This window comes from Ambystoma mexicanum, chromosome 11, assembly GCF_040938575.1.
Source record: "Ambystoma mexicanum isolate Mex_15411 chromosome 11, UKY_AmexF1_1, whole genome shotgun sequence".
NCBI lineage: Eukaryota > Metazoa > Chordata > Amphibia > Caudata > Ambystomatidae > Ambystoma > Ambystoma mexicanum.
This window is the reverse complement of record NC_090934.1, coordinates 1,265,133,152-1,265,159,605: the sequence shown is the minus strand read 5'-3', so window position 1 is coordinate 1,265,159,605 and position 26,454 is coordinate 1,265,133,152. Positions and strand designations below refer to the sequence as shown.

General features: G+C 44.2%; 1 protein-coding gene across 4 annotated transcripts in view; it reads left to right on the top strand.

Annotated features, from left to right (window-relative positions):
• LOC138504311 (dual oxidase maturation factor 1-like) overlaps positions 1-26,454 on the top strand; it is a 375,710-nt gene that overhangs the window by 286,710 nt on the left and 62,546 nt on the right. For all 4 annotated transcript variants that reach the window (XM_069624720.1, XM_069624722.1, XM_069624721.1 and 1 more), the window contains one exon: positions 8,647-8,704. In XM_069624720.1, the coding sequence (XP_069480821.1) occupies positions 8,647-8,704 (58 nt within the window). The remainder of the gene's footprint in view (positions 1-8,646; positions 8,705-26,454) is intronic.

Genomic DNA, 26,454 nt, shown 5'->3' with positions numbered 1-26,454 from the left:
TGATTGGCGGGGGAGGGACCTGGGCCCGGGATCAGAGGGTGGCCAGATAACCAGTGCAGATTCTGTTTCAGCCAGGAGGTCAGCAGGGGAGAGGAGGAGAAAAGGCAGAAGCAAAGAGAAAGGTTTCGAGGTGCTTCCGGAACCGTAGATGGGTCTCAAGTGTCAGGGAGGCAGGGAGGCTGTTCAGAGGGAGGCCCCAGCCGAAGAAAGATCTACAACCAACTCGTTGCTTGGAGAAGCGACTGACCCTGAGGGAGTTGGAGGCGGATGAGCGAAGATCTCGAGAAGGAAGATATTTAGGAAGAGAGAGTTGAAGGTATTGAGGCACCAGGTGCCAGAAGGCCTTGTAGACAATGCACAGGGTTTTGAACTTGATCCTCGCAGCCACTGGGAGCCAGTGGAGAGATTTCAGTCCTGGAGAGATACAATCCCTTGGCTTGGCCCAAAGGACAAGTCTCGCAGGCCTGTTATGGATGAGTTGCAGAGGGCGGGGAGTAGAAGCAGGCAGATTTAGAAAGAGGCTGTTGCAGTAGTCCAGCCTAGAGAGAACCAGAGCTCTGGAGACGGTGAGCTTCTGGGGGAAGGAGAGGAATGTGATAGTCCACTCCTGGTGTTAACTTTGCATTCTACGACGTGCAGGTCTGGATTTAAAAGTCTGGGATTCCAAGTCCCATAATGCAAAGTGAAAACCAGGACTGGACTAGCATCTCCTGAATGGGCATGTATGCGTTTTAGTGTGCATTATGTTAATACAGTTTGCATTGCCACAAAAAAGCTAACTATACAGTAATTAAGGAAATTAAGTGGTAGATTTTAGTTTAAGAAACTGGTTCACTTGACAAGTGAGGTTGGAGTACAGGGATGGGAAGAATAACAATTGGTCTTTCAGTGAATATTACTTCTATTCACAGACTCCACTTGTGTACAACATAGCATGCTCAATAGGGATGGATACAGGCTGTGTAGATCCAAGGACACCCCCAAGCGGAGGAAACTCTGGAGTCTCAATGCACGCAGCATGGGCAGCCTTCGAAGAAAAAATAACCAAAGCAAGGGATCAGGTCCTCCTCACATAGTCCACCCTGAAACCTCTTGATAATCCCACTGAGGCCTTGAGGGCCTCGCAGACTTTCCCTAAATTCTCCCTCAGCCCTATCGAGATATCAGATATGGAGAAGCTACTTTCAGGAATGAAACCTACCTTGTGTGCAGAAAACCCCTTTCCACCAAAAATCATTCTCAAATATAGAGCCTTCTTTGCCCCCTTCTTGACACGTTTTGTCAACGTTCCTTTCGGGACAAGCAGGCTCCTCCATCAAGGCAGTTACAGTCACACCTCTCCCCAAAAAAGTAGGCCTTGACCCCAGGGATCCCACTAACCCCAGGCCCATAACGATTGTCACTTTCTTTTGAAGATACCAGACAAATTAGCAAATTAGCCACAACACAACTTTAATTTTATGTAAAAGCCAGAAACAGCTTAGATGAGGGCCAATCTGGCTTCAGAGCACACAGCAGGGAAACGGCTTTAATTGACTTACAATCCCATATGCTAAGGGTCATGGAGAACGGCAAGACGGGCCTACTGGTCCTTTTGGACCTGTCCGCAGCTTTTGATCTGCTGGACCACCAACGCCTCCTTCAAGCCCTGAAATCCATTAATAATTGTTCCAGTGGAGCAGTTGAATGGCTTCAATCCTTCCTGCTCCATCGTGTTTCTAGAACCCATTGGGGAGATGCTTTCTCACCTTCCGTGCCCATCCTCTGTAGGGTCCCACAAGGCGTCAGTCTGTCACCAGTTCTATTTAAAATCTATATCCAGCCCGACTGCTCCCTATTAGAGATGCTCAGTGTCTTTTTTACTAACTACGCTGACGACACACAATGTGTGATGGAATTTAGTGGGGAATACTCCCTGGACTCTTCTAGGCTACATTCACTTCTCGGACACATTGAATCTTGGATGTCCGAAAACTGGATGTCCATTAATGGAGGGAAGACAGAGCTGCTTATCTCTGGTTCTTCCCAGGCTAGGGGTAAGCTCAGTGCAAAATACGCCAATTTCACCATCAATAACATCAACATCCACGCCAAACATAAAGTTAAAACTTTGGGCATCGCTTTGGAAGCCTCACTCAACTCGGATGAGTACACCAATCTGGTTAGTAGAAACAACAAATACTCCCTTCAACTTCTCAGAAATGTTAGACCTTTTAGGACAGAAAAGAATGCAGCCACCATTGGTCATGCCACCATCTTATCTAGGCTGGACTACTGTAATGCACAGCTTCTTGGGGCTAATAACACCAGTCTAAAAAGATGTCACAAATCCAAAATGACGCGGTACGAATGATAAAAAAAAAAACATTCCATGGAAGGAACACATTTCAAAACATTGGAAAGACCTGCATTGGCTCGCCATTCAGGATCGAATCAAATTCAAAACTTGTACCATCGTACACCGCTGCCTCTTCGGCAACTCCCCTTCATATCTCAAATCTGCAATTACACCTTACACTCCTGGAAGATGCCTCAGTTCCTCCGAACTGGCCCAGGTCTCATGCCCACCATTCAAAAAGGAAAAGGGCCTTGGTTGCTCTTTCCCTGCCCAGGCCACCCAATTGTGGAATTCCCTTCTCTGGGGATTGAGAAGAGAGAACAACCTGTTGAGTTTCAGGAAAAAACTCCAGACCACACTCTTCAAGTAGTAAATCCAGGAAATCTATGATTGCCCCTTACACTGTCCCGTTCATTTTCTTTTATTGTCCTTATGGGCATGTGCGCTCTGATACCTGCCGCCTCCCGGTGCGTTATAAATAAATAAATATGCAGTAACTTTACAAATTCTCCTTTAGTCACCAGAACAGCTCAAACTCGAACAATGAAATGGTCCAAAGCTCTATATATATATATGTCTCATGCTGTGCAAACATTGTACTGTCAGGGTGACTATTCTGACAGATGAAATTAGCACCATTCCTAGTGTATATTAAATAAAACATAACCCAACAAGAAGCACTGCAATACGTGCTGTATGGGACTATATGAAAACCATCTCACCATGTGATCCAGTTGAGCTGCTGGCAGCGGTGGACTGGGAACCAAAAGAGGCCTTGGAAATAATGTTCTAAGTGGTCCTATACTAAACGTTTCCAGCAAGCCCAACCCTTTTCCTATGAGAACATTTGGAAATAAAATGGGTTACCACACGAAAGAGCCCTATGGAGCAGTGGCCTACTGGGCAATCTCCAGAATTCCCTATCGGCCAGTCCACCCCTGTATATTGGACGTCTAACAGATGTAAAACATAATCAAGCGCTCATTTTGTAAAGATACTGTGGACTTAAAATTATTTCTAGAAAGATCCATGCACACACATTAATCATAGCAACTTGCAGTTGTTATGTGCAGCCTTGCTTGACATCGCTTTTGAGCCTGCTGGACCTTTATAGAAGGAAAACAACCACCTGCTAACCTCTCTTGGTCCCAACCCAAAATTGGCAGTCCAGCTGGAACGGCTAGGTCACACACATTCCTTCTGCACACGAGCACTACAACTGCTGGGATATTTCGTCCTCACTGGGCGTCATCAGTGACGTGTAGCTTGCGACTCCAGGAACAGGAAACTCTGGACTGGAGTCACGCCTGGGCATAGCCGGCTCCCTTAGGGCTGGAGAGGAATGGTTGGAAAATCTTTGAATTCCTCATAGCGGCTAGCAATTGCTCTTGCCAGCCACACATTCCATCAATTTTCAACCTGAACTGCTCCTTATGACATGAAAAGTGGTATCTCAGGCTTTTCTTGAAGACGACCTGATAACATCTGCAGCAGCGGACGTGCTGTCCCTGCCAAGACGTCAGAGCAGGAAGGGGAACAGCAACATTCTTCATGGCTTCACAGTAACAGAGACAAACACAGCTGAATAACTCTCCCTTCCATACACCCACTTCCGACTTTCACACTGTTAGGGAGAATTCTCCGAAATTTGCTAATTCCTCTCTACCTTAGAGACCCCCTGCAACTTTGCTGGATTTGGAGGACTTGAATTTTTAACATGGAGAGAGTGAGACCCTTTTTCCCCACTCTCTCATGTATTCTTAATGTGATTTGGATTGTGTTTCTTTTGGTTGTGGAGTCTGACAAACTCCATGTCACACAGCACCTTCAGGGCAGTGGCACAGGGAAGTCTTTCAGATTTCCCAAAGGTTTAAATACCTTCTCTTGAATAAACTACTGTTTCCAAGAGCAGTAAAGTGAAAATGACCTTACTTACATGTGTAACTTTCTAGACCGAGCACACACTATATTACAATAGGTTGCTGTAGGGGTTACTTTGTATCCCCTTTGTCTAGTTACTCATGTAAAATGTTTGTTACCCTTTCCTCAATGAATGGCTGGTGGCAGTGGTTTACTTTTAACTACTGTGGTGTGCTTGTTCTGCGGGCTGCGTTCGCAGCTGCAGTAAAGCACCCAAGGGTGCAATTTTTGTCAAAATAGCCCGGTCTTCCTTTTTCGCTGTTTCTTTGTGGAAAGGTCCTTCTTGAGATTTACACTGCGTGCCAAACCAGGTTTGGTCCCTTTGTTCGTTTTTACTTTGGCGGTATTCACGAGTGAGGCCCGCCTCTGGCTCCAGGGTGTCTGGAAGAGGGAGGTGCCCGAAACGCCATGTGATTAGTCTCCTAGCAGACCAGAATGCACTCCTAGTGGTTGGCCGTCTGGCAAGGACAGCCACCCAGCTGGAATGAATGGGAGAAACCTGCCTAAAAGGTGAGGCTTTTAGGCTTGGAAGGCAAAGTCGACCACTGGACGAAGGAATCCGAAGAAGATCTTGCTGCAATTCCTGGACCGTTGGTTTGCCTGGTGAAGCCCGGCTGCTGTGCTGAAGCGCCGAATTCGCCTCGACTAGAGAAGCTCTGCAAGACGATTTCTGCCCTTGAGTTGATGGGAACAATCCACTCCAAAGTAAGCCACCTGGACATCCTCTCGAAAGTGGTTGCAATTTCACTGCAGTTACTGTTGGAACCGAAGAGCCAGGGAGAGGAACACCAGTTTGTGTGTGTTGCTTTTAAGTTGGCCACAAACTCCAGAAAGATCCTCCGGACTCCCAGGAAGCAGGACTGACCGATCCTGTGCCACCTCAATGGAGTGCTGGACCCCAGATGCAAGGAAAGCCCATCTCGACAGCCAAGAGGCCACAGCGTTGCTATTTGCTTAGACGCAAGGAGCTGAAACCGCGAAGTGCCACTGAATAGAAGTTGGTGCTTTTCTGTTGCCGACCGTCCCGTAGCAGTGCAGGAGTGATCCAGACATCCTCTCTCTTGTCCCCACGACTCAGGCCCAAGAACACAGGATCTGCAGAGCTGCACAGGAACAGAAGCCAGCTGAAACCGTTATTCTTTAACCAAAGGTACTTTAAAGTCCAAGAGAACTTACCTCTTGTTGTCTAACCTCACTTGTTCTTAGTTGAGACTCGTTAAGGTTGATTCTGTAGAGTGGCCAACAGCTTCTTTATCAGCTTGTGGCCCTGCTTTGATTTCTTCTTTTCTACAAAGGCTTCTAAAACATTGTGCAAGAATTTTTATCTACCTACAAGAATTGCTCCAGCTCACCTAGACTTTTGTCCAATTGACTTTAGCCTGGCCTGGCTCCCTGAATGACTCTTCTTCCCTCTGACTGTGAGTGTCTGTCTTCCTCCCAGGAAGGGGTTAACTTGCTTTGCATTGGGGGTTACCAAAAGTACTTACCTGCTTCAGAATATTTGTGAGATCTCTTGTATTGTTCTTATAACCTTTTTCTTTGACCTACTCATAAGTATTACTATAAATGCAGCAATGCTATATTAATGTCCACAGTGTCCTAGCTATTTAAGTCACCTGAGGGTGTAGGAAGTGTCTGTGTGCCACCCCAAATGGGTGTTTACTGATTTAGAGAATTTAAGAGTGTGTATTTTGGAGTGTATTTCTGTGTTACTATTAAATTGCCCCTTCTGAAGAAGGCTTACTCAAACTGACTGTTAAATGTATAATTGTTTAATCAAGAAACCTTGTGTGGAAGAGTTTATTTGAATACTTGTCACTGTGAATCTCTGTGTAACTCCGCAACAGCTCACATTGACCCCTCTTGAGATAAGCCTGGCTGCTCAACACACTACCAACCTGTGTATTACAGACTTATACCAAAGGTTGGGTTCCTATTGCCAGGAGGTCTGGGTTGTTGTAGTGCACCCAAGGGGTACTGCATACAATCTTGCCTAACACACACAGTCTAATAAACACAGCCTGCCCAGGAGCTCAGGCTATATTTTCTCACTATTGTGACTATGTATTACTATACTTTGATAGCCTCCTTCCAAGTAAGATACCACCCTGTTTTACTATGAACTAAAATAAACTCTAACAAAGGGGTCTGCAACCTGTGGCTCTCCATATGTTCTGGACTACAGCTCCCATGAGCCCTCATCATTTAGTATGCTGGCAAAGGCTGATTGGAGGTATAGTCCAAAACCACTGAAAGAAACTCTTAATAATAAAAATGTTAACATCAAGGTGCCAGGCTATTTCTATTTTACTGTACTAGTTTGACCACTCCAATCCCTTAATTTCTCTTACCAACAACATTCACCTTTATACACAGTTTCTTCTTGACTACACCATTCTTGGCCAATATGGCGATAGTCGGGGCAAGTAAGCCATCAGAGTTCCAGGATTGCCTGAGCACACTCTCACGCTCCTTGTGAATCCAATGTTACTTTGTCCACTAACTTACAATTCTCCAAATATGCCTTGAAAACACAACCCAGTTATCAAAACACTACAAGACATGTCTGCCTCCTCCCTTTTGCATAGCCATGGTCCGCATAAATATGATTGACACATACCCATACCCATACTATAACAAAAAATTTGTTCTCACTGCATTACTTCCTCACTGTGGGCCCGATTCATGGAAATGTGCACAGAAATCCCACAAGGCCCACGTGCCGAGAAGGACACTGCGCAAGCCTGCGCACAGAAAGAAAAATGCGCGCCCCATGTATTCACAGAATATACAGCGCAAAGTAACCGTAATCGCAAGTCTAAAGACATCAACGCCCCCGACACGCCCTCATGCAAAGCATAAACAGCCAGAACAGCTACCTTTGCAAACTCGCCTGAGCACGGATACACACATCCTTCAAACGGTGTGTGTGGTCCCTCGCAAGCAGGCCTGCATCTCGAAGACCCTTTGCATGGTCACTCCTAACTGTATCCGCATTCCGACAACATGCATATAAATAATTGTAACTCACTAATTACTCAGGAAATCTGTGTGCTATCCCCTGTAAACCGTCCCCTCCCCCCACTACACTGCGTATGCGCAGCCCTAAGTTTGATCGGAACCCCAGCTGCATATACGCGCCCCAAAATCCGACATTCAAACCCACCTCCGCGCTGCCATTCCTACGTGCAAGTGTACATACGCCTGCCTTCGAGTGGCAGATTGTATGAAAGACTTGGGTGGACATTTCCCGGCCGAGAGGTTGCGCGATTGAATCCATGAATACATCTTGTACCGCGCAATTGTGGGTGCGCGAGGGACTGCCTGCAGGCCGTCCCTCGGAATGCCGAGTTTTTCGCAAGTTCTTCCCACTTCTCGTGTTTCCGCTCCATTCCCAGGCCTTTGTACAAGCCGCACCCATGCTCTGCATGCAGTCTCGTGCAAGGCCCTCGATGACTCGCAGAGACATGCCAAGCCTGCGTGAACTCCATGCAAGTCTAGGAAAAGTACTGCGCATTCGATTCCATGAATCGACAAACACGGATCTGAGCACAGTTTGGCACGCAAGTACCCGCGCACGTACCCTTTTGTCCATGCAAATTATTCCATGAATCGGCTCCTGTGTTTGTAGCATCCATCTCCCGCTTTCCCATCCTCCTATCTTCCTCTGGCTCATTTTCTTTCCTCCAGCAGACTAAGGTCTGGGTACCCCTGACGGGGCACAGGCACCACTCTACGGTCAAGCCCAAACACTCTGCAACTGCTATGTGTGTGATTTGGTGCATTATAAAAGCACATCAACATAACATAGCATAGTGGAAGTTTACACAGTAACATAAAATAAAGACAGTTGTGCCTTTCTTAGTACACATGCCGGCAATAATATGCCAGTGGTAAAAAGGTTCTATGTGATTTCATCGAGATTTGGTCGAATCCAAATCCATCTAATTATTTTTTTTCTTTTAAGTCATTTGGCTGCAAATATATGCGGGGGGAAGACCCTCATGTTGTCCTATCCCCCACCCTGGTTATTACCCTTACCCACCCCCCACTCAAATAAATTTGATGGATTTGGTATTTGGCTTTGACCAAATCTCCTGCGATGAAACTTCCCTATCCCAGTAAAAACACCAGTGGCCACATTCCCCTTTACCCAGTCTTTAAAAGGGGGGTGAACCACAGTGCAATGGTGGTGTGTGGAAAGAGTAAGGGAGCCACGAGGGGGTACCCACTGAAAATAAAACAGAGTGTCACTGGCAGAGTTTTTACCACTGGCATTCCATAGTCAGCATATTCACATGGACGTTTGTTGTCTTCTACACTGTGTGTGAGCTTCTGTGAGGAATCAATAATCGGCATTGATTAAAGATCTATCTTGTCTCCCACAGCGGCCCTTCTGGCTCTTGAGGGTTCTCAGCAGCCTCTTCATCGGCGCCGTGATTCTCGGTAAGTACTTCCAGGATCTGGACACAGGACCGAATGCTCTGTCGCCCATGAAAGGGTTTCTCAATTTGCAGGAGCTGTGCTCATTATATTGGAAACCATGCGAGTTTAATTTGGGGTTCATTGTGTCATCACGCTGCAGGCGACATTATGCAGCCCGGTGCTGGGGCTACAGTAAGACCATTCTAGACAGTTTCTTATGGTGCCACCAACAGGAGGGCACCGGGAGTGCCATTTGGCATTAAAAACATCAACTGTGGCCCTACTGTGAGAAAGGGTGGGTGCAATAGTGGCAATTTGCCCGGGTGGCCATAAATCCTTGCTCTGGCATTCATGTGGAGTCCAAAAAAAGCAATGTGGCGCTCAGTCTCATGTGACTAGTAGGGCTTCAGACCCTTTCAGGAGCCTTTCCACTCCCCTTGGCCACCACTAGAGCCACTGGGGCAGCACTGGGTGGTCCTCACTCTTCCTCCCAAACTAGTGAGGGTGACCTTAGTTGTGTTACATATTATGTGTATGGTGCTCAAAGCCACAAACTGGCCAAGGAAACCGACATAGCGACCTCATCCAGTACATGTATGCCTAGCACAATTGGTTCATTACATATGAAGGGCATGCCTCTGATTGCTACATATTTACAGGTCCCTTGTATACAGTACTTCTAATATAGGGGTCCTTTTCCTGGGATTGTCTTCCTGGACAGGGCCGAGTTGCATGATTATATGTTCTGTATGGCATGTTTTTGTTGTATTGCTGCTCCATGCTGGCCTATGCTGTCTTCATTACGCTCTGCTATGCTTTGAGCACCTATGCGCTGTTGGGTTTCGCTGCACCGTATTATGTTTAAGCTGCGGTTTCATGTTTGTGCAATGTTCCTCATTTAGGATCTATGTATTTTGTTCCCAAATATGAACACATGGTAACTTAAAATAGTGTGTTTGATGTACAGGTCCCCTTTGATTTCGGTGGGTGCCTGCTCCCGCACCCACACATCCACCTGTTAGGACGTCCACTTCCTCCCTACCTGCATGTAAACCTAGCGCTGCTCCGCCTTAGTGTTTTTCCATTTTTCTACCTTCCCAATTGAGATCCTGCAACTGATTTTGAATTTGTTTTTGTTTTTAAGGGAGTTTTGCTCGTTTTTCATACTTTTTGTTAAAAGTGTAGTGATTTTTTTTTTACCCATTCTTATCTTTCTTTGGACATGATGCTGGTTTTGTTATAGTAGCTGGATAGGCCGTTTTATGTCAATTTATATTGTGTCAAGGTGTGTTATGTCGATTCACGATAATGTCGAATGTCAAGATATTTCAAGCAGCTGCTAAAAGGGCACTGGAAGCGCTACACAAAACACCCAAGTAAGTAATATGCAGGAGCAGCATTCATGTTATGAAAAGGGCCATGACACCAGAAGTCGATCTGCAAATGTGGGCTGGGAAGCAGACTCGGGACCCCCGTTTCTACCTTAATATCCCAATGCCGCCCTTTATTAACAGGTCCTGGACTCCACAGCCCAGGTTGAGAAGGGGAGGCAAGGGCGTATTGAGCAGATTAACTCCCAGAAGAGCTCAGCCTAAGAGGACTCTTGTCTTCCATACCACCACAGCCATTCCCATAAAGTTCCTAGCAGGCCTCAAGAACTCCAGGTGAGCCAGGTCCTGGGCTTTGCTCACAGAGGAGGCAGCGCTCAAACTCACCCTCATTGTTAAGGACCCACTGTCCCTCTCAGCTTTCCTGTCTATTGAACATGGCCATTCGGAGTCTAGGGAGTAAGTAGAGGAACATGTTGCTCTCCACATCCCGTGTACCTGGGTTCAACACACCCATGCACCCAATGACAGCCTGGTGTTGTTGAAGGCTTAAAGTCTGGCCACCTCTGAGTCAAAGACATGCTCACATCATTAATGTATTTCACACAGAAGGGTGCTGGGCTGTCTGAGGTCAGGGTATATTTTCTCTCAATAGAAGGCTACGTATTACTATAGTCTACCCCCAAGTAAGCCACCAAACTCTCTTACCATGAACTAAAATAAAGTGTAGCACGACATGATGCAGATCAAACTTTTACTAGTAACCTATTTGACAATAAGTAGCCAAATCTTTTCAATTTGTATCAGACTAGTTTGTCCAGTAAATAACCTTAACTTCTCTTACCAACAACACTTACCTTTATACACAGTCTGTTCTTAACTGTGCCACTCATGACATACGCTTGCCAGTAACAGAATTAAACTTCTGGAGTTTGACCTTGAGTACAACGCAGGGTCGGATTGGCCTTTCGGCCCGTGACCGGGCCAAAATCGTCCCTGGGGTGCTGGGGGCCGGTTTCTGGCCATGCCTGGGCCGGTTTGAAAGAAAAATGAATTGAAAAAAATAAGAAATCTTTTTTTTCACTTTTATTATTTATTTATTTACAAAGCCTTTCATCCTTCTTAGGTCGATAAATGAGTACCAACATAGGTTGGGTGAAATTGTATGCATATTTGTTCTATAAAAAAAGAGCTTAAGCGTAAGTGCTATACAATAACATATTATCATTTGGCCTTGGACATCTGCTTGGATTCAGATTCACAGTCATTTAGTTTACTTAGGAACAATGCTATTTGATGCCACTTCCTGTTTGTTCCAGGGGTGAAAGGTCATGTTTCATCACTTCCCGGGATGTCACTTTGAGGTGGGGTCAAATGACATCACTTCAGGTGATGTTATCAGAGGTCAAGGGTTGTGAGGCAAGGGGTGGGCCTCTTTTTTGAGGCTAGGGGTGGGCCACTTTCTTTGGGTGACCGGGCCTATTTCTTGTCAAATAAGCCACCAAACTTCGATGATGGTCTGAGCACAATCTCAGCCCCTCATACATCTAACAATAGATTGTGTACTAAGTTACAGTTCTCCAAATCTGCCTTGGAAACACAACCCAATTATTACAACACTATGAGATATATCCGCCTCTTCCCTTTGGGAGAACCATGGTTCACCTAACGAGACGGAAATGCACCCATGCTATCATAAAACATTCTTCACCCACTGCATCACTAACTCCATCCCTTTTTAGTATCCATTGTTATGCTTGGACATCCTGTTAACTTGCTCTTGCTAATTTACGTTTCTAAAGCAGGCTACATTCTTGTTACCCCTGGTGGGGGCACAGGGTATCACCCCAAAATATTGCTGCCAAAAATCCCACGGCAGAGAATGCTGAATTTTTAAATGCGCATTTCCATGTATTTATATGTGGGGGGTGGGCTAGGGTATTGTAAGGGGGAGTATGGAGTCTGAGGGCCTCCCCTCGCATATAAGTGCATTGAAATGTACCAAAGAAAACATGCATTTTCAGCCCAAGGATTTGTTTTTTCGAAAATATCACATTGATCTGAGGCACAGTATGGCACTCCATGGACAAGCCTACGATCTCGGTAACTACTACACTGGTGATTTGGCACAGCATAAAAGTGTATTACCATAACATAAAATAACACACACTATTCCACACATCCAAATTGAGGGAATGCCCCAGCACCTAGACTACATATCCAGTTGAGAGATTGTCCCAGCACCCAGACCACATATCCCATTGAAGAACTTCCCCCAGCACCTAGACCACATATCCAATTGAGAGATTGGCCCAGCACCTAGACTCTATATTCAATTGAAGGGTTGCCCCCAGCACCTAGACTGCATATTGAGTTGTGGCATTGCCTCAAAGCACCTATTCTACATATGGAATTTAGGAAGTGCCCTCAGCACCTAGTCTACATATCCAATTGTAGGATTGCCTCCAGCACAGAGACTACATGTACAATGAAGGGACTTCCCCCAGCACCAAGCCTACGTATCCAATGAAGGATGGGACCTAGACTAAATATCCAATTTAAGGATTGCCACCAGAACCTACACTACATAGCCAATTGAGGAACTTCTGTTATATAGTGCCTTCCTAGATGCATGGAATGTATGAGGTCACTAGGAGAATGCTGAGTGGGTGACTGGAATGTTTATATGTGAAGGACGTTCCAGCCCAGGCAGATGGAGATACAAGCCTGGGTGGTGGGAGTCAGTGGACCTGTCATGTTCCTAATCTTCTACTACTTAATGTAAATTAAAAGGAACTTGTGAACACCTACCTGATGTGCCAAGAAACATTCTTAATAACAACTTCCCCCAGCACCTAGTCTACATATTTCGATTTGAAGGATTGCACCTAGACTATGTATCCAATTGAAGGATTGCTTCCAGCACCTAGACTACATATGCAGTTGTGAGACTGGCCACAGCACTTAGATTATGAATTTGTTTGAGGGATTGCGACTGGGAAATAAAACTCTGGGAGGAAGGGCAACCACCCTAAATCTGCAGAATTAAAGGCTGGAGAAATTACAGCCCAGAAAAACATAAGGCGAAAGACGAGGTATAACTTGCCAATGAACAAGATAACACAGCAGACAGCCTCAGAGGGAGAATCCTTGGCAAGGAAAGCCTAAAAGGGCATCAAGGCAAACACAATTTAAGAAATCCTGAGAAAACTTACTGGGAATAACATGCATGTGATGACAAGGATGTGAGGAACTACTGGAAGGATAAGTACTCCAAAGTTAGGGCCACAGAAAGCACAAGACCTAAGAGTCATTTCGAAGAACTACAAGAGTTTATAAGAGAAAATATAAAAAGAGATTACGCTAAGAATTATTTGAGCCAAACAGAAACCTGTATATAAAAAGACTATGTCATGCGCATAAGCGCATGGAAGAAGTGGCAGCGGTTTCGATGGAGCGGCCATTAGAGAGCCGGCACACTTCTTTGCTATTTGCACGGGTGACGGTCTAGTCTTTTTTACGTTTTCTACGTTGCGGCCGCGGATGGCCGGGAAGTATTTACTTCCGGTCTTCCTGGCTATCGGTGCATTGCAACGTCTAAGCTACCGCTTTCGCTTACCTTGTTGCCACAACGCTGTCATCATTTTCTTCTCTCGGAGCTGTATCTATCTCTCTCTCTTCCGCCTCCCGTTCCCTCTTCCTTTTTTCTCTTTGCCCATTCGCATCGTGGGTTTCGCTTCCTCTCTCTTGGTCCCCGTGGGTCTCCGCTGCTCTGTGCGTTTACCCCCGGACTAGTATTGTTCATTTCCCATTGCTTTTCAACCTTCTTTTTCCAGTTTCCCTGCCTATCAGGAGCTACAACCATCGTTTCTGCTCCCAGCATCTCCGGTTATTCATTCAAGGACTATCTCTGGTCACAGACTCCACGGATTTACCTGCAATCTGGTCTCCATCTGAAAAGAGGTTTTTTTTTTTATGCCTGTGGCTTTTTCCCCTGTTTGCCTGTCTTCGGTGATGGGGCCGCAGTGGCCACAGCTTACGGGTAGCCGCTGTGGCTTTACACCGAGGAGGGACTATAGCATCGATCGCTTGCCAATACCGGGAGACCACAGGATACGCCATTGATTCCAGTTCTACAGGTGAGGAGTTTGAGGAGGGAAGTGGGTCAGACGGATCTGACACGTATTGTGACAGACTATCACGAAGACGCGAAGACCAAGGGAAGAAGAGGCATTCTCTTGACCTATTTACTTTAGTTATATTTAGTGGTAGTGTGAGATAGAGATAGTTTGAACTGAGGACATATTTACTTTGGACATCCTGACAAATGACGAGCACTTTTAGTTGCTTTAGATAGGTATGGTATTCCCTTTAGCAATAGGGACAGGTAGGCATTATTCGTATATTTTTTAGTAAATAGCGTACAGAATGTCCTCAATGTCCGACTCCTTCCGACCCACCACAATATCCAATTGCGGGACTGCTCACATCTGGACTACAATTGTGTGACTGCTCCATCACCTATACTGCACATCCAATTGAGCGATTGCCCCAGCATCTAGACTACATATCCAATTGAGACTGCAGCACCTAGACTACATATCCAATTGAGGGATTGCCCCAGCACCTACATTACATATCCAATAAAGGGATAGTCCCGGGTACCTAGACAACATATCTATGGGTGGGACTGTCCCCAGCCTCTAGACTACATATCCAATCGAAGGATTGCCATAGCGTCTAGACTACACATACAATTGAGGGATTGCCCCAGCACCTAGACTACATAACCAACTGGGAACTTGCCCTAGCACCTAGACTACCTATCCAACTGAGGGATTGCCCCAGCACCTAGACAACATATCCATTGGTGGGACTGTCCCCAGCCTCAAGACTACATATCCAATCGAAGGATTGCCACTGCACCTATACTACATAACCAATTTAGGAATTGCCCTAGCACCTAGACTACCTATCCAATTGAGCGATTGCTGCAGTGCCTAGACTACATATCCAACTGTGGGACTGTCCCCAGTGCCTCAACTAAATATCCAGCTGAATGTGTGGCCCCAGCACCTAGACTACATACATACTGAGGGATTGCACCATTGCCTACACTACATATTCAATTGAGGTTTTGCTCCAGCAGCTAGACAACATATCCAATTGAGGGATTGCCCCCAGCGCCTCAACTACATATCCAGTTGAAGGAGTGCCCCCAGCACCTAGACTACATATTAAATTGACGGATTACCCCCAGCACCTGTAATACATGTCCAGTTGAGGGAGTGTCCCAGCACCTAGACTACATAACTATTTGAGCGACTTCCTTCCTGTTTCTATAAAACACATCCAATTAAGGAATTTCCTCAATGCACTTATACTGCATATCAGCTTATGGCTTTCACCCCCGCAGTGGGGGCGGGCATGGCTTTGCTCAGCCAATCTCACAAGGAAAAATAAATGAAAAAACATGAAACGGGATGGCTGCCACATATAGGGAAAAGGGACAAAGGCCATTTTCCATTTCTTTGTGCCCGGGAGACAGGAGGAGCACCGGGACCGGAGCACAAGGCTGCGGTCCAGCAGGTATGTGGGGACGGAGGGGCAAGGTAAGAGGTAATGATTGTTTTGGGGGGAGGGAGTGGGAAGGCAACAGGGAGAAACTCCCTGTTGCCTTTCCACATACAATGTATTTTTTTAAATGGTCCACCTGTTGGAGGACCTCAGGTGGCTGTCAGCAGCGGGCAGAGAATTTGTACTCCCCTTCCCCGGGTGCGAATGCGGGATTGCCTCCCTGTGACTAGTCTACATATTCATTTGAGGGACTGCCTCCCTGCACCTATGCTTCATATCCAATTGAGGGACTCCCCCCAGCATCTAGTCGACATATCATTTGAGGGACTTCCAATTGCAGGATTGCCTCTCTGCACGTAAGGCTCATATCCAATTGAAGGATTGCCCCCAGCACCTATGCTTCACACCGAATTGCGGCATTGCTCCAGCACCTAGAGTATACATTCAGTTGCAGGATCACCTACCTGCACCTATGCTTAACAAGATTACTTCCCTGCACATTTTATACTAATCACTTGAAGGATTGGTTCCCTGCACCTATACAGCATCTCAAATTGAAAGTGTGACTGTGTGCCTGTACAACATATACAATTAAGATTGCCCACCTGCCCTTACATTGCATAGCCAATCAAGGAACTGGTTGCCTTTGTCTATACCCAATACGCATTGAAGGGTGGCCTTCCATCACCTATACAGCATTTCCAATAAGGGATTGCCACCCATGTAGTATAACGAGTTGTTCTCCGATGAACTCTTCAGTATCCTGGAGCATAACATGCTTAGTCAGTCCCCACGTGACATGCCATACATCACTTCTCCTTCCTAGGGTCATATGTTACATTTTAGCCGATTGTGTCATATAGACTACCCACATTGAAACTATTCAACAGGAATGCCAATCAGTGCTGTTAGCCACTGGCATGCATACATACCCTCTATTCCACTTTCTTCCTTATGGGTGTAGGCCCCTCCCCACTAATCCTAGTCAAGGTGTACATGCCAGCAGCCAAATACAGCCAGCATTCAATGTACTGTCCCCACTAGCCTAGACCGAGGAACAGCGTGATAAAGTAAGATTACGCTTCTTGGTGGTTGTCACTGCTCTAGAACATTTGGGTCTTTTTCTAAACAACTGGCATCACACTCAGGGGTCTACAGAGAATGTAACTTTCTTATACTAGTAAAAGAGGACACAGTTTTCAGAACGTCTTAGGCTCTAAACCGCATCACACCCATTGCCATTCATTTTCATTGACATCAGCATTTTTTTCAGTACAAGGAATCAAGACTATGTGCAAGGTACAGTCCTTTTAGTGGTTGGCGGGAGGGTGCAGTAGACCCCGACCTTCAGAGGCCCTTTCTCTGCTATGAACAGAAAAGTTGTCATAGGCTTGAAAATTGTTTTCTCAGAGGCCAACTGGCCTTCAAAACATTTTACGTTGGATCGAAAATTAATTAATTGACCAACAAATGCAGGGAGCCAATCCTTCAAAACCTAGTTTTGTTAACAAACCTTTATTCTTATACAAAACATTTTTTAAAAAAAATACATACACAGGAATGGTCTAAATACGGCATACAAATATTTTTTAAATAATACTGGCTCCCTCGCATAAATATCACAACTGATACTGTGGTCAGATTTTTCTTGTTTCACAAGCACATATTATTGCGTACACTCTGAAGCTACTCAGTTCACATAAGAAAATGTTGACACATTGTGATTCGGCCTGTTTGAGCTTGTTTTGATTTGATTTGATTTGGAATTTATAATGTGCATATCCTTCCACAACCAAGCAGAGAACCTGCATCTAGGCGCAGATGTTCAATTCCTATGACCACTTAGAACATTACCAAAAAAGAGATTATTGGAAAAATCTTCTGAATTTTTCAAAAAAGTAATAGAAGATGCTTTCCATAGTTCAGCTGGCAATGCATTCCAGAGATGAGGGCCCCTTATAGAGAAACATCAGTCATCCCGAGAAACTTAATGAGACGCGGGTACAACCAACACATTTTGCCCAACCGAGTGTATCGAGCGGGACGGCTGCAAATGCCTGATTTTAGAAACCAGATAGCTGGGTGCCACACCCTCAATACAATTTGTATTAGGCACAGCAATCTAAATTCAATCCATTTCTGAACAGGCTGCCAGTGCAACTTCCTCTGATACACAGAGATGGATACCTTTTTTGACAGATTATATACCAGTCTAACAGTGGAATTCTGGGCCACCTGGAGGCGATTTAACTGCCTCGCTGGTGCTCCTAAAAGAAGAGTGCTGCAGTAATCGAGTCTGGAATTAACCATTGTCCCTACGATCACACCATGGTCTGGTTCGGAGATAAATGGCAGAACAGGTTTTAAAAGCATACATCTGTAAAAAAAAAAAAAAAAAAAACAGATCTATTGACTTCAGAAACATGAGCATTACAGCCCAAAGATGCCTGCCATGTACAGCCTACTTTTAACTTCAGACGAGAAAGTAGTTGCAACATCAAAAATGGCAGGACAGGAGGTGGAAGCATAGAAGTCTCTTAGTGAATATCTTGGGGCAAACACAATAACCTCAGTTTTAGAGTGAATAAGTTGTAGCTTACTCTCAAGCATCCAACCTTTTTTTGCACTGGCACAGGCCAGAATCCGTTCAATGGCTTCAAGTGAAGATTTTAATCTAACATGTATTTGTGTATCATCCACATAGGAATGATAATTCAATTAAAACCTAGCAACGATATCCATTAAAGACCTAAAGTAGACATTGAACAATATTGGGGACAAGGACAACCGCTGGGGCACTCCACATAGAACAGGAAGATTATCAGAATAAAAAGTTCATAGTTTAATTGCTTGAGTTCGATCTTGCTGGAAAGAGGAGACCACTTCAGTGCACCCTCTGAAACCTGGGCAACCTCAATAAGTCTAGTCAGCAACTGGCCAAAGTCAACCATATTGAAGGACGCTGATAAATAGAGCATGATCAACATGCTCATATATCCTTCATCAGCGGCCCTAAGGATGTCATCTCACACCACCACCAGAGCTGTCTCAGTTCCGTGGCCAGGTCTAAAACCAGATTGGAAATCAAGAATGGAGTTTTCTTCCAAATAGTTCTGCAGTAGTGTGGTAACAACTTTTCCCAGAATCTTCGAGGCCCAGAGCAAACTGGCGATCGGGTGATAGTTTGTAAAAACTTAATGATCCAATGTTGGCTTCTTTAGTGAACTTTATGATCCAACGTTGGCTTCTTTAGTAATGGTGTAAGAAAGGAGTTTTTAAGTTCTTGATGTACGATTCCCAGTGATGATGCAGCATTCACAAAATCTGTCAAAAAGTCTTAAAATAGGCTCGGATGGGGTTATAGTCGTGACTCGTTGGTTTAAGCTCCTGAATCAGAGTTTTGATATCATCTGGTTTTACAGGGGAAAATGTAAAACTTGTCGGTAAGGGAGTAGATATTGTTAAAGAATACGGATTCTGAGTAAGAATTTGTGGGTTGAAAGTTTGTGAATCAATAGTCTAACTGATAACATTAACTTTGTCATAAAAAAAGCATTGAACTAGTTTGCCAAAGTAAGAGAGAAAAAGAAACCTGAGTGAAGCGCATTCAGCTGATGTTAGTTTCTTAATTATGGCAAAGAGCTCCTTGGATCGGATCTTTGAAGAGTGAATTTGTCTTTCAAAAACGGTGACTTTGAAAATACAATTCCCTGTTTATAGGCCGCCAATGCGAATTTGTCATTTTGGCAGTCAATGATATCCTTGGTTTCCAGCCAAGTTTTCTCTTTCATACAATACTTTTGCTTTGTTTTCTAAAGTCAGCCGGTCAGATAGCACAACGAGTTGAGCGCTCGCTTTGACAACCATGCAGAGCCTGCCGATGCAGGTTCGAATCGCGGCAGGGCCAAACCCAGCCTTTCATCCCTCTGAGGTCGATAAATGAGCACCACACACCGAGGGTAATAATGAGCATTATTATTTTTATTAAAGAATCTGAGAACCAGGGGTTGTTTTTGTTCTTAATTTGTTTTTTAGCTTTCAACGCTGCTCTTGCATCACAACAATTCTTTAAATATGTTATATTAACTTGATAGTATTTGTCACTGTTATTTTCAATGGAAAAAGGTATTCATTCTGCAACCAATTGGGGTCCTGGGATAGCATCAAGATCTTTCTTTCTACGAGAGAAAATGACATTCTTCTGGACACCTTGGAGGAACCCACACGTTCAATAGAAATGGAAAATACAACAACTGAATGGTCAGACCATGTCACTGCCATATGTTCCTGATTAATTATATTCGACTCTCTAAACAGAACTAAATCCAAGATACAGATAAAAAACATAAATCATGTGCCACAAGAATTTCCTTCAACATTAGACAGTCTGGATTGTCTGGATATTGCACCAAACATTTAAAATCACCAAGAATTATCGGTTTGGGACACTGCACGGCCTCCAAGCCAAGATACAGTTCTAAGTTATCAAAGAACGATCCAATAGGGACTGACGGTCAGTAGCAGAGAACTACCCGCATGGACTCATTCGACGAAGTAGATAAAGTGCAGGCAAAAGCCTGGGATAGCTCTTCCCGGTTGAGAGAATGAAAATTGGATAATGTGAATACAGATCTAAAAATGACAGCAACCCACGCCCCCTTTTTGATGCTCACGATTTTCCCATTTCATCAGAAAATCTGAACAAACAAGTAAATGAAACTGTGAGATGGAGCTGGCCGAGAATCACGTTTACATTATAAAAAGGCAATCAAAATTTAGTACATTAATGAGATCTTGTAGTGCCACTCAATTCTTTACAGCTGACCTGGCATTAATGAATGCTACTCGTAGGTGGGTACTGTGGTCGTAACCGATAGCAGGTTTAGTTCAATACATTGCTTCCCCTGGGTTTATAAATACTCAACTGATTAATTCTATCCAGAGTGTGAAGGGTAATAGAGGCCGGGGAGGTACTTATCCTCAGCAGCAGATCACGAGTCTACATAGTCCGCCAAAATATAATATCTTATTATATATATATATATATATATATATATATATATATATATATATATATATATATATATATATATATATAGTTTAACAAGCCCCAAGATTAACAATATGAGATGGAAGGCACACCACAGATAGCAGACCGCAATACAAAACTGTTCTTGTGTATAATGTGTGGACAAGGTGTTCACACAGACGGTTGAACAGCACGGACAGGCCAAACGGACTCTGCATGAGCGCTTTGCGCTGATGCGAGCCTGCTATAGGATGTGTTGCTCGGTAAGCGCGTCACACTCAATGTGCGAGATGAAGTTCCAAACCAGCATTGCTCATGCTTAGCTAACTCAAGTCTTGCTCCTTTCAGTGTCACAGCCTTCATCAGGACAGAATTGGTTCTTCAACAGTTAGTGTTGCACCCAGGCATTTTCAAAATGCTTCATTAAACTGTTGATGTCTACAAAGAAGCATTAGTTCCATAATTCTGCATTTCCACATGCTTCCAGTGTTTCATCTCTCAGAAGTAGTTGTACAGTGACATGCTGGTGCCATATGCCTGACCAGCTGGGATGGAGAGGGGAACTTTTAGTAACGGGTATGGATTAGGCTAATACACTGGTTGTGGCAGCCCTGGTCCCTTCACGTTCTCGGGCCTGTAGTTCTTCCTCGGCCTTGTCTTCTCTCTGCTGGGTATTGTCTGATTCCTCTCCTATGCTATTTACAGCGACAAGTCAACGCTGTCTAAGATACCACTGACACTCCTTTTGGTAACTTGGCCAAGGTCAGAATTGAGCCCTGAAAGAGGTGAAGGGGATGCACAAAACCACATTTACAATGCAAAACAGCTTGAGCGATAAAGAATAGCAGTAATAGCCCAATCGTGATAAAATAGGTGGAGCTGCCAATAGAAATGTAATTAAGGCAATGGACTGCAGGTTTATTATAGGACCAATTGAACTCTACTGGGACAGAAGAATGTTCAAGAATGTATTTGTGTTGGTGTTGTATTTTTGTTTGGTTCCACAGTCAGGCCGGGTGGGGTCCACGTCAATGTGCGATGTAGGTTGGGCCTGCTGAAAAACGTTCCCTTCACATTTTAGACATTGAGACAGAGCAAAGTTCCCTGCTGTGGGAGCTGCTTGAAGATGCTTTCTGCTAATGTCTCTATGCCATCAGGTCAGCTGGACACGTTGTCACAGTAAAGTAGTTTGCTTTCATTTAGTTAACCATATTTCTTTCATACTGGTAAAATGAATATTAGCATTGCATTAGTTTATTGTTAAATAAAGGAAAAGGGTGACAAAAAAAAATAGAATAGGAGGGAAAGGAAAGTACAAGAACATTTACATAAGTATATAAACACCTTCTGAAGTAAAGACGTATCTCCCACTATTCCTCCCCAAATCAGCTCTACCTCTCAGGAGAGGTCTTGACTGTCGCAACCTCTAGTTCATGGTACTTCTCCCAAATCCCTTTTCTTTTTTTTACCGTGTCATATAGCCGTATATTTCAACAGCTTTAGGCACAGACATCAATTAAAAGAAACAACGGTTGGCCAACCGTGAACACAATTAGACCCAATAAATCAGTTAAAAATTCCAACAACATTCCCACTACCTTTCCCAATAATGCATTGGAGTATTGATACCCATTACAGTACGTTAGCCCAACCCCAACCATGGGCAAGCAGAAACAGAGCACCTTCCAGGCAGATTATTGCTAGCTATCCAAAATGCCAGCTATCTTCCTCCAAAAGAAAATAATACAAGGCTCATGCTTCCCCCCCCTCCCCCGCACCCATGAATACAACCCAAATATCCTTAGCAATAGGGTCAAAATGTATGCCCGCGGCCACACATGCCATTCTCCTAATTCCACAGAAAAATGTGCAAAGTCCCTTTTTAGTCTGTCTTCTTTAAGTCTCATATAAAATTCATTGGGTCTCATTCAGAGTTCCGCAGCACAGTAAATAATTGCAATAATTCTGTTTCCACCACTTTTTTGGCAGAATGGGAATTACCTCGACTTTTACCATACTGCCAAACTTTAAATTGAAGCAAAGGATTGAACTTGAGCAGGATGAGAGACATCTAAAACATGTAACACCATAAACGGCTGGATTAACTTATGGGGGGGGGGGGTGAGTATATTCGCAAATCTCTAATGGAGTCCAATGGACTGCCAAAATGGACAATAAATCATCCACGTTGCAACTCATACTCTGACGGTAAATTCACCAAGCCAAGTGGCAGTAGCGATAACCAAGTTTGATTGTATTTCCATGGAAATACCCTAGGTATACTGCCAAGCTCAAAATGAGGTCCACTTTGTAGACGTAGGCTTCAGATTTGGCATCTCAGAGTGCCACATCCTTTCGATTTACGATGCTACAGCATCACTTTCTTCCTTGCTGAAATTGATTTCTTCACTTAGTCAAAAGACTTTGGGAATCACTTAATATATTGAAAATGATAATGATACTAAGGGGTTTCAAGCTTGAGATCATGTTCAGGGACAATGTTGATTCTCTTAAATAGGCGAGCCCAGTAGTACATCATCTTCATACATACTCTTTGCTAGCGACTGCTAGAGTTCCAGACTCTCTTGTGCATTTCCAGTATATGACCAGGCATTTCATTGCTTTCAAAACAAGTTCAATAAGTTTTCATAATAACATTCTAGATATTATGGGGGGGCAGGGGGTTCAAATAGCGACCAGCGACATCGGCTGTCAAAATCTTCTAATTATCAGAGACCTTTGTACTATTCACCTCCTTAAGAAACAACACTTCTTGAAAATATGTGCCTGTTTTCTTTTGAGATGGGAAAGAGACGAGTATGTTCTACAATGCGTCGCTCAGCTGCAACTATATCCAGATTTCAAACACTTCAATACTAAAGGTGGATTTTGGTTCTGCAGAATAAGCACGTTCTCCCTTCTTGTGATCCAGCTGTGAGCTATTCATAGACCAGGCTGGGCATCCTTACCTTGTTTTTCTGTCTAGAAGATTTAGTTAAGACAAATCTTTGACAGTATGGTGATAAGTCTGGCAGACCGAAGCCTCCTTTTTAAGTTGAGTGGTACAACCTTTTCAGGGAAGTTGGTTTTTCTCTCTCATGTAAAAGCCTCAAAAACGTTTTAATCTTGATGAATATTTGTTCACTTCCACAACTTCACTGAAGATGAAATTAAGAAGTTTGGAAAGGACAACATCTTCAGAATATTTGACGTACCCTGTAGACACAAATTTAAGGTAATCCGCCTATCAGTCATTCTTTGGAATCTTGACATCGGAGGGGAGAAGACAACGTGCAAGCATTGTAGGGATTCACGTAACCAGCGGAGTAGCCTTCTAGCAGTTTCGGCTTTTGTTTGCCGAATTCAGAAGTGGCATGCTGTACTTTTTTGCCATTCATTTTGTAACATGTGATGCTGGGCAATTGCTTTCCCTTAGTTCCGAAAGATATCAGTATCATGTCATCTACAAAGAATAAGAAGTTCATACTTTTTCTTCCCCTTGTAATTTTTGTTGGGGAGCCTTGGCTGACCGACAGTGGTTCAGTGTCAATGGTTGAAAAGTAGAGGCGTTAGTGAACCACCTTGCTTTGTCCCTTTCTCAATAGGGAAGACCTCTGAGTAGTTCTGAGGTGAAGACCAGTGTGCTGATGGTTGCAGGCAGAGGTAGAGGTCAAAGTAGGAATTGAGTTCCTAGGATCACAGTGAATGTGGCTCTCAATTAGTTATTTTTGGAAGACAAATTACTAGGGGCAATTGCTGATGCAAGGGCTGTGGGTCAAAGGTGCAACCTCCCCACTGATGCTCTATGAAGCTCCCTTGGTCGGGCCTAATACTTTCCCAGAGAGGGTATTTCCACACTTTGGTCTTTCAAGGAAAGTTTTAGTACAGGCGTTTATCTAAGTGCCACTGTTGTTCTCTATTGGGATGGCCATCTACAATTTTTCTTGATGGCCCTGGCCAGACGCATGTATTAATTAGATCACTGTCTGCAACCACATTTGGGTACATGATGCTGGGGTTCAGGGACCGTGTCCTGGATTCTAGAGTAAATACCTTTTCCCCAAGTAACTCCATATTGAACTGGAGGTCCTGGTTGGGACTTCCGACTGCCCTTTTTCATTTCCTAGCCAGTGCTAAAAGCGGATAGATCTGGGACTCAGAGCTTTCAGAAAGCGTTTTCAAATTAGGACCAGTGACTTGCACTGTCAATACCTTCCCTCATGACTAGAGGGGCTAACTCCTAAGGGCTGGTTCTTGGAACGGTAAGCAGACAGACACAACCAGGCCAGTCACAATTTCCGCTACATAAAAAGGCCTGTCAGTCTGCTCAGGTGATACAATTTTCTCATCCTGGGTTCTCATCGGCCCTTTTGAGGACTCCTGAGAAGCTCTCAGGAGTCCTCAAAAGGGCCTACAAAGGGGCAAAGTTGCCCTACTATGATTTTAAGTTTGTGGAAAAGAACTGGCACACGAGAGACAACTTTGGGCAACTAAATAAGCCAATCAGGGATTTATGAGCATTCATTTCATTTATAAATTGCACAAACAACCCAAGGGCATTGAGGCACTGGTTACAAGAACACGTTCATTACATTCCACTTCGGTAAATATACAGGGACAGCAGGTGCAGGAAAAGAACAGGATTAAGGAGAAAGCAAGACAGTCTATTCAAAGAGCTGGGTTGTTAAGGCTTTATGGAACACGCAGCATGATTGCTCCGCTCTGAGCGAAGGTGGGAGGGAGTTCCAATGTTTGACTGTGATGTAAGGGAAGCTTGAGCCTCCAGTGATGTAAGGGAAGCTTGAGCCTCCAGTGATGTAAGGGAAGCTTGAGCCTCCAGTGATGTAAGGGAAGCTTGAGCCTCCAGTGATGTAAGGGAAGCTTGAGCCTCCAGTGATGTAAGGGAAGCTTGAGCCTCCAGTGATGTAAGGGAAGCTTGAGCCTCCAGTGATGTAAGGGAAGCTTGAGCCTCCAGTGATGTAAGGGAAGCTTGAGCCTCCAGCTTTTGCTCGTCTGACTTTAGGTAAGATTAGGCGATGAGCGTAAAGTGTTCTGGTAGGTGTGGTAGATTGGGCTTTGGCCATTTTTGGGGGGATTTAGGGGGCAGTACTGGAGAGGCACTTATGGGTGATAGACAGGGTTTTGAAAATGATGTGTTTGCGAATAGGCAGCCAGTGAGCAGCTCTTCAGGCAGTTGAGATGTGTTCTTTTTTTGGAATATTAACTGCTGCTCGCAGGGTATTATTTTTTATGACTTGTAGTTTATGTTGGTTTCTACAAGAGGTGCCTACGAAGAGGATGTTACGGTAGTCTCGCCTCAAGCCGATGACTGCTCGGACGATAGCTATGCAGCTGCCCTTGGAAAGGAAGGGTCTTAATGTGTTTACAAGTTTATTTATTTATTTCATTTGTTACTCACCCAGACCCTTGGGTATCACGGCGAAGTTACAGACAGCTTGATATTGCATACATTGAGTGGCTGACATTGCGCAATTATATTGAAAATAAAATAATGAGGACAAATATTCATAGCACACGCATATATACAAAGAACACATATTCATAGCATAGGAATATGTACATACGGAGAGGCATATTTACAACATATTGTAAGGGCTATATTATTGAAACTGATTAAATAGCCAGGTTTTCAGCAGTTTTTTTTAACCCCTTGAAAGTTTCCTCATTTTTGATGGAAAGTGGAAGAGTGTTTCAGTGTTTGGCAGCTAAGTATTGGAAACGCACACCCCCTGCTCTCATCTTTTTGTACTGAGGTATTGTCAATAGAGAATGGTTATAGATCTAAGTGATCTGGTACTTTATTTTTATTTTTTAGA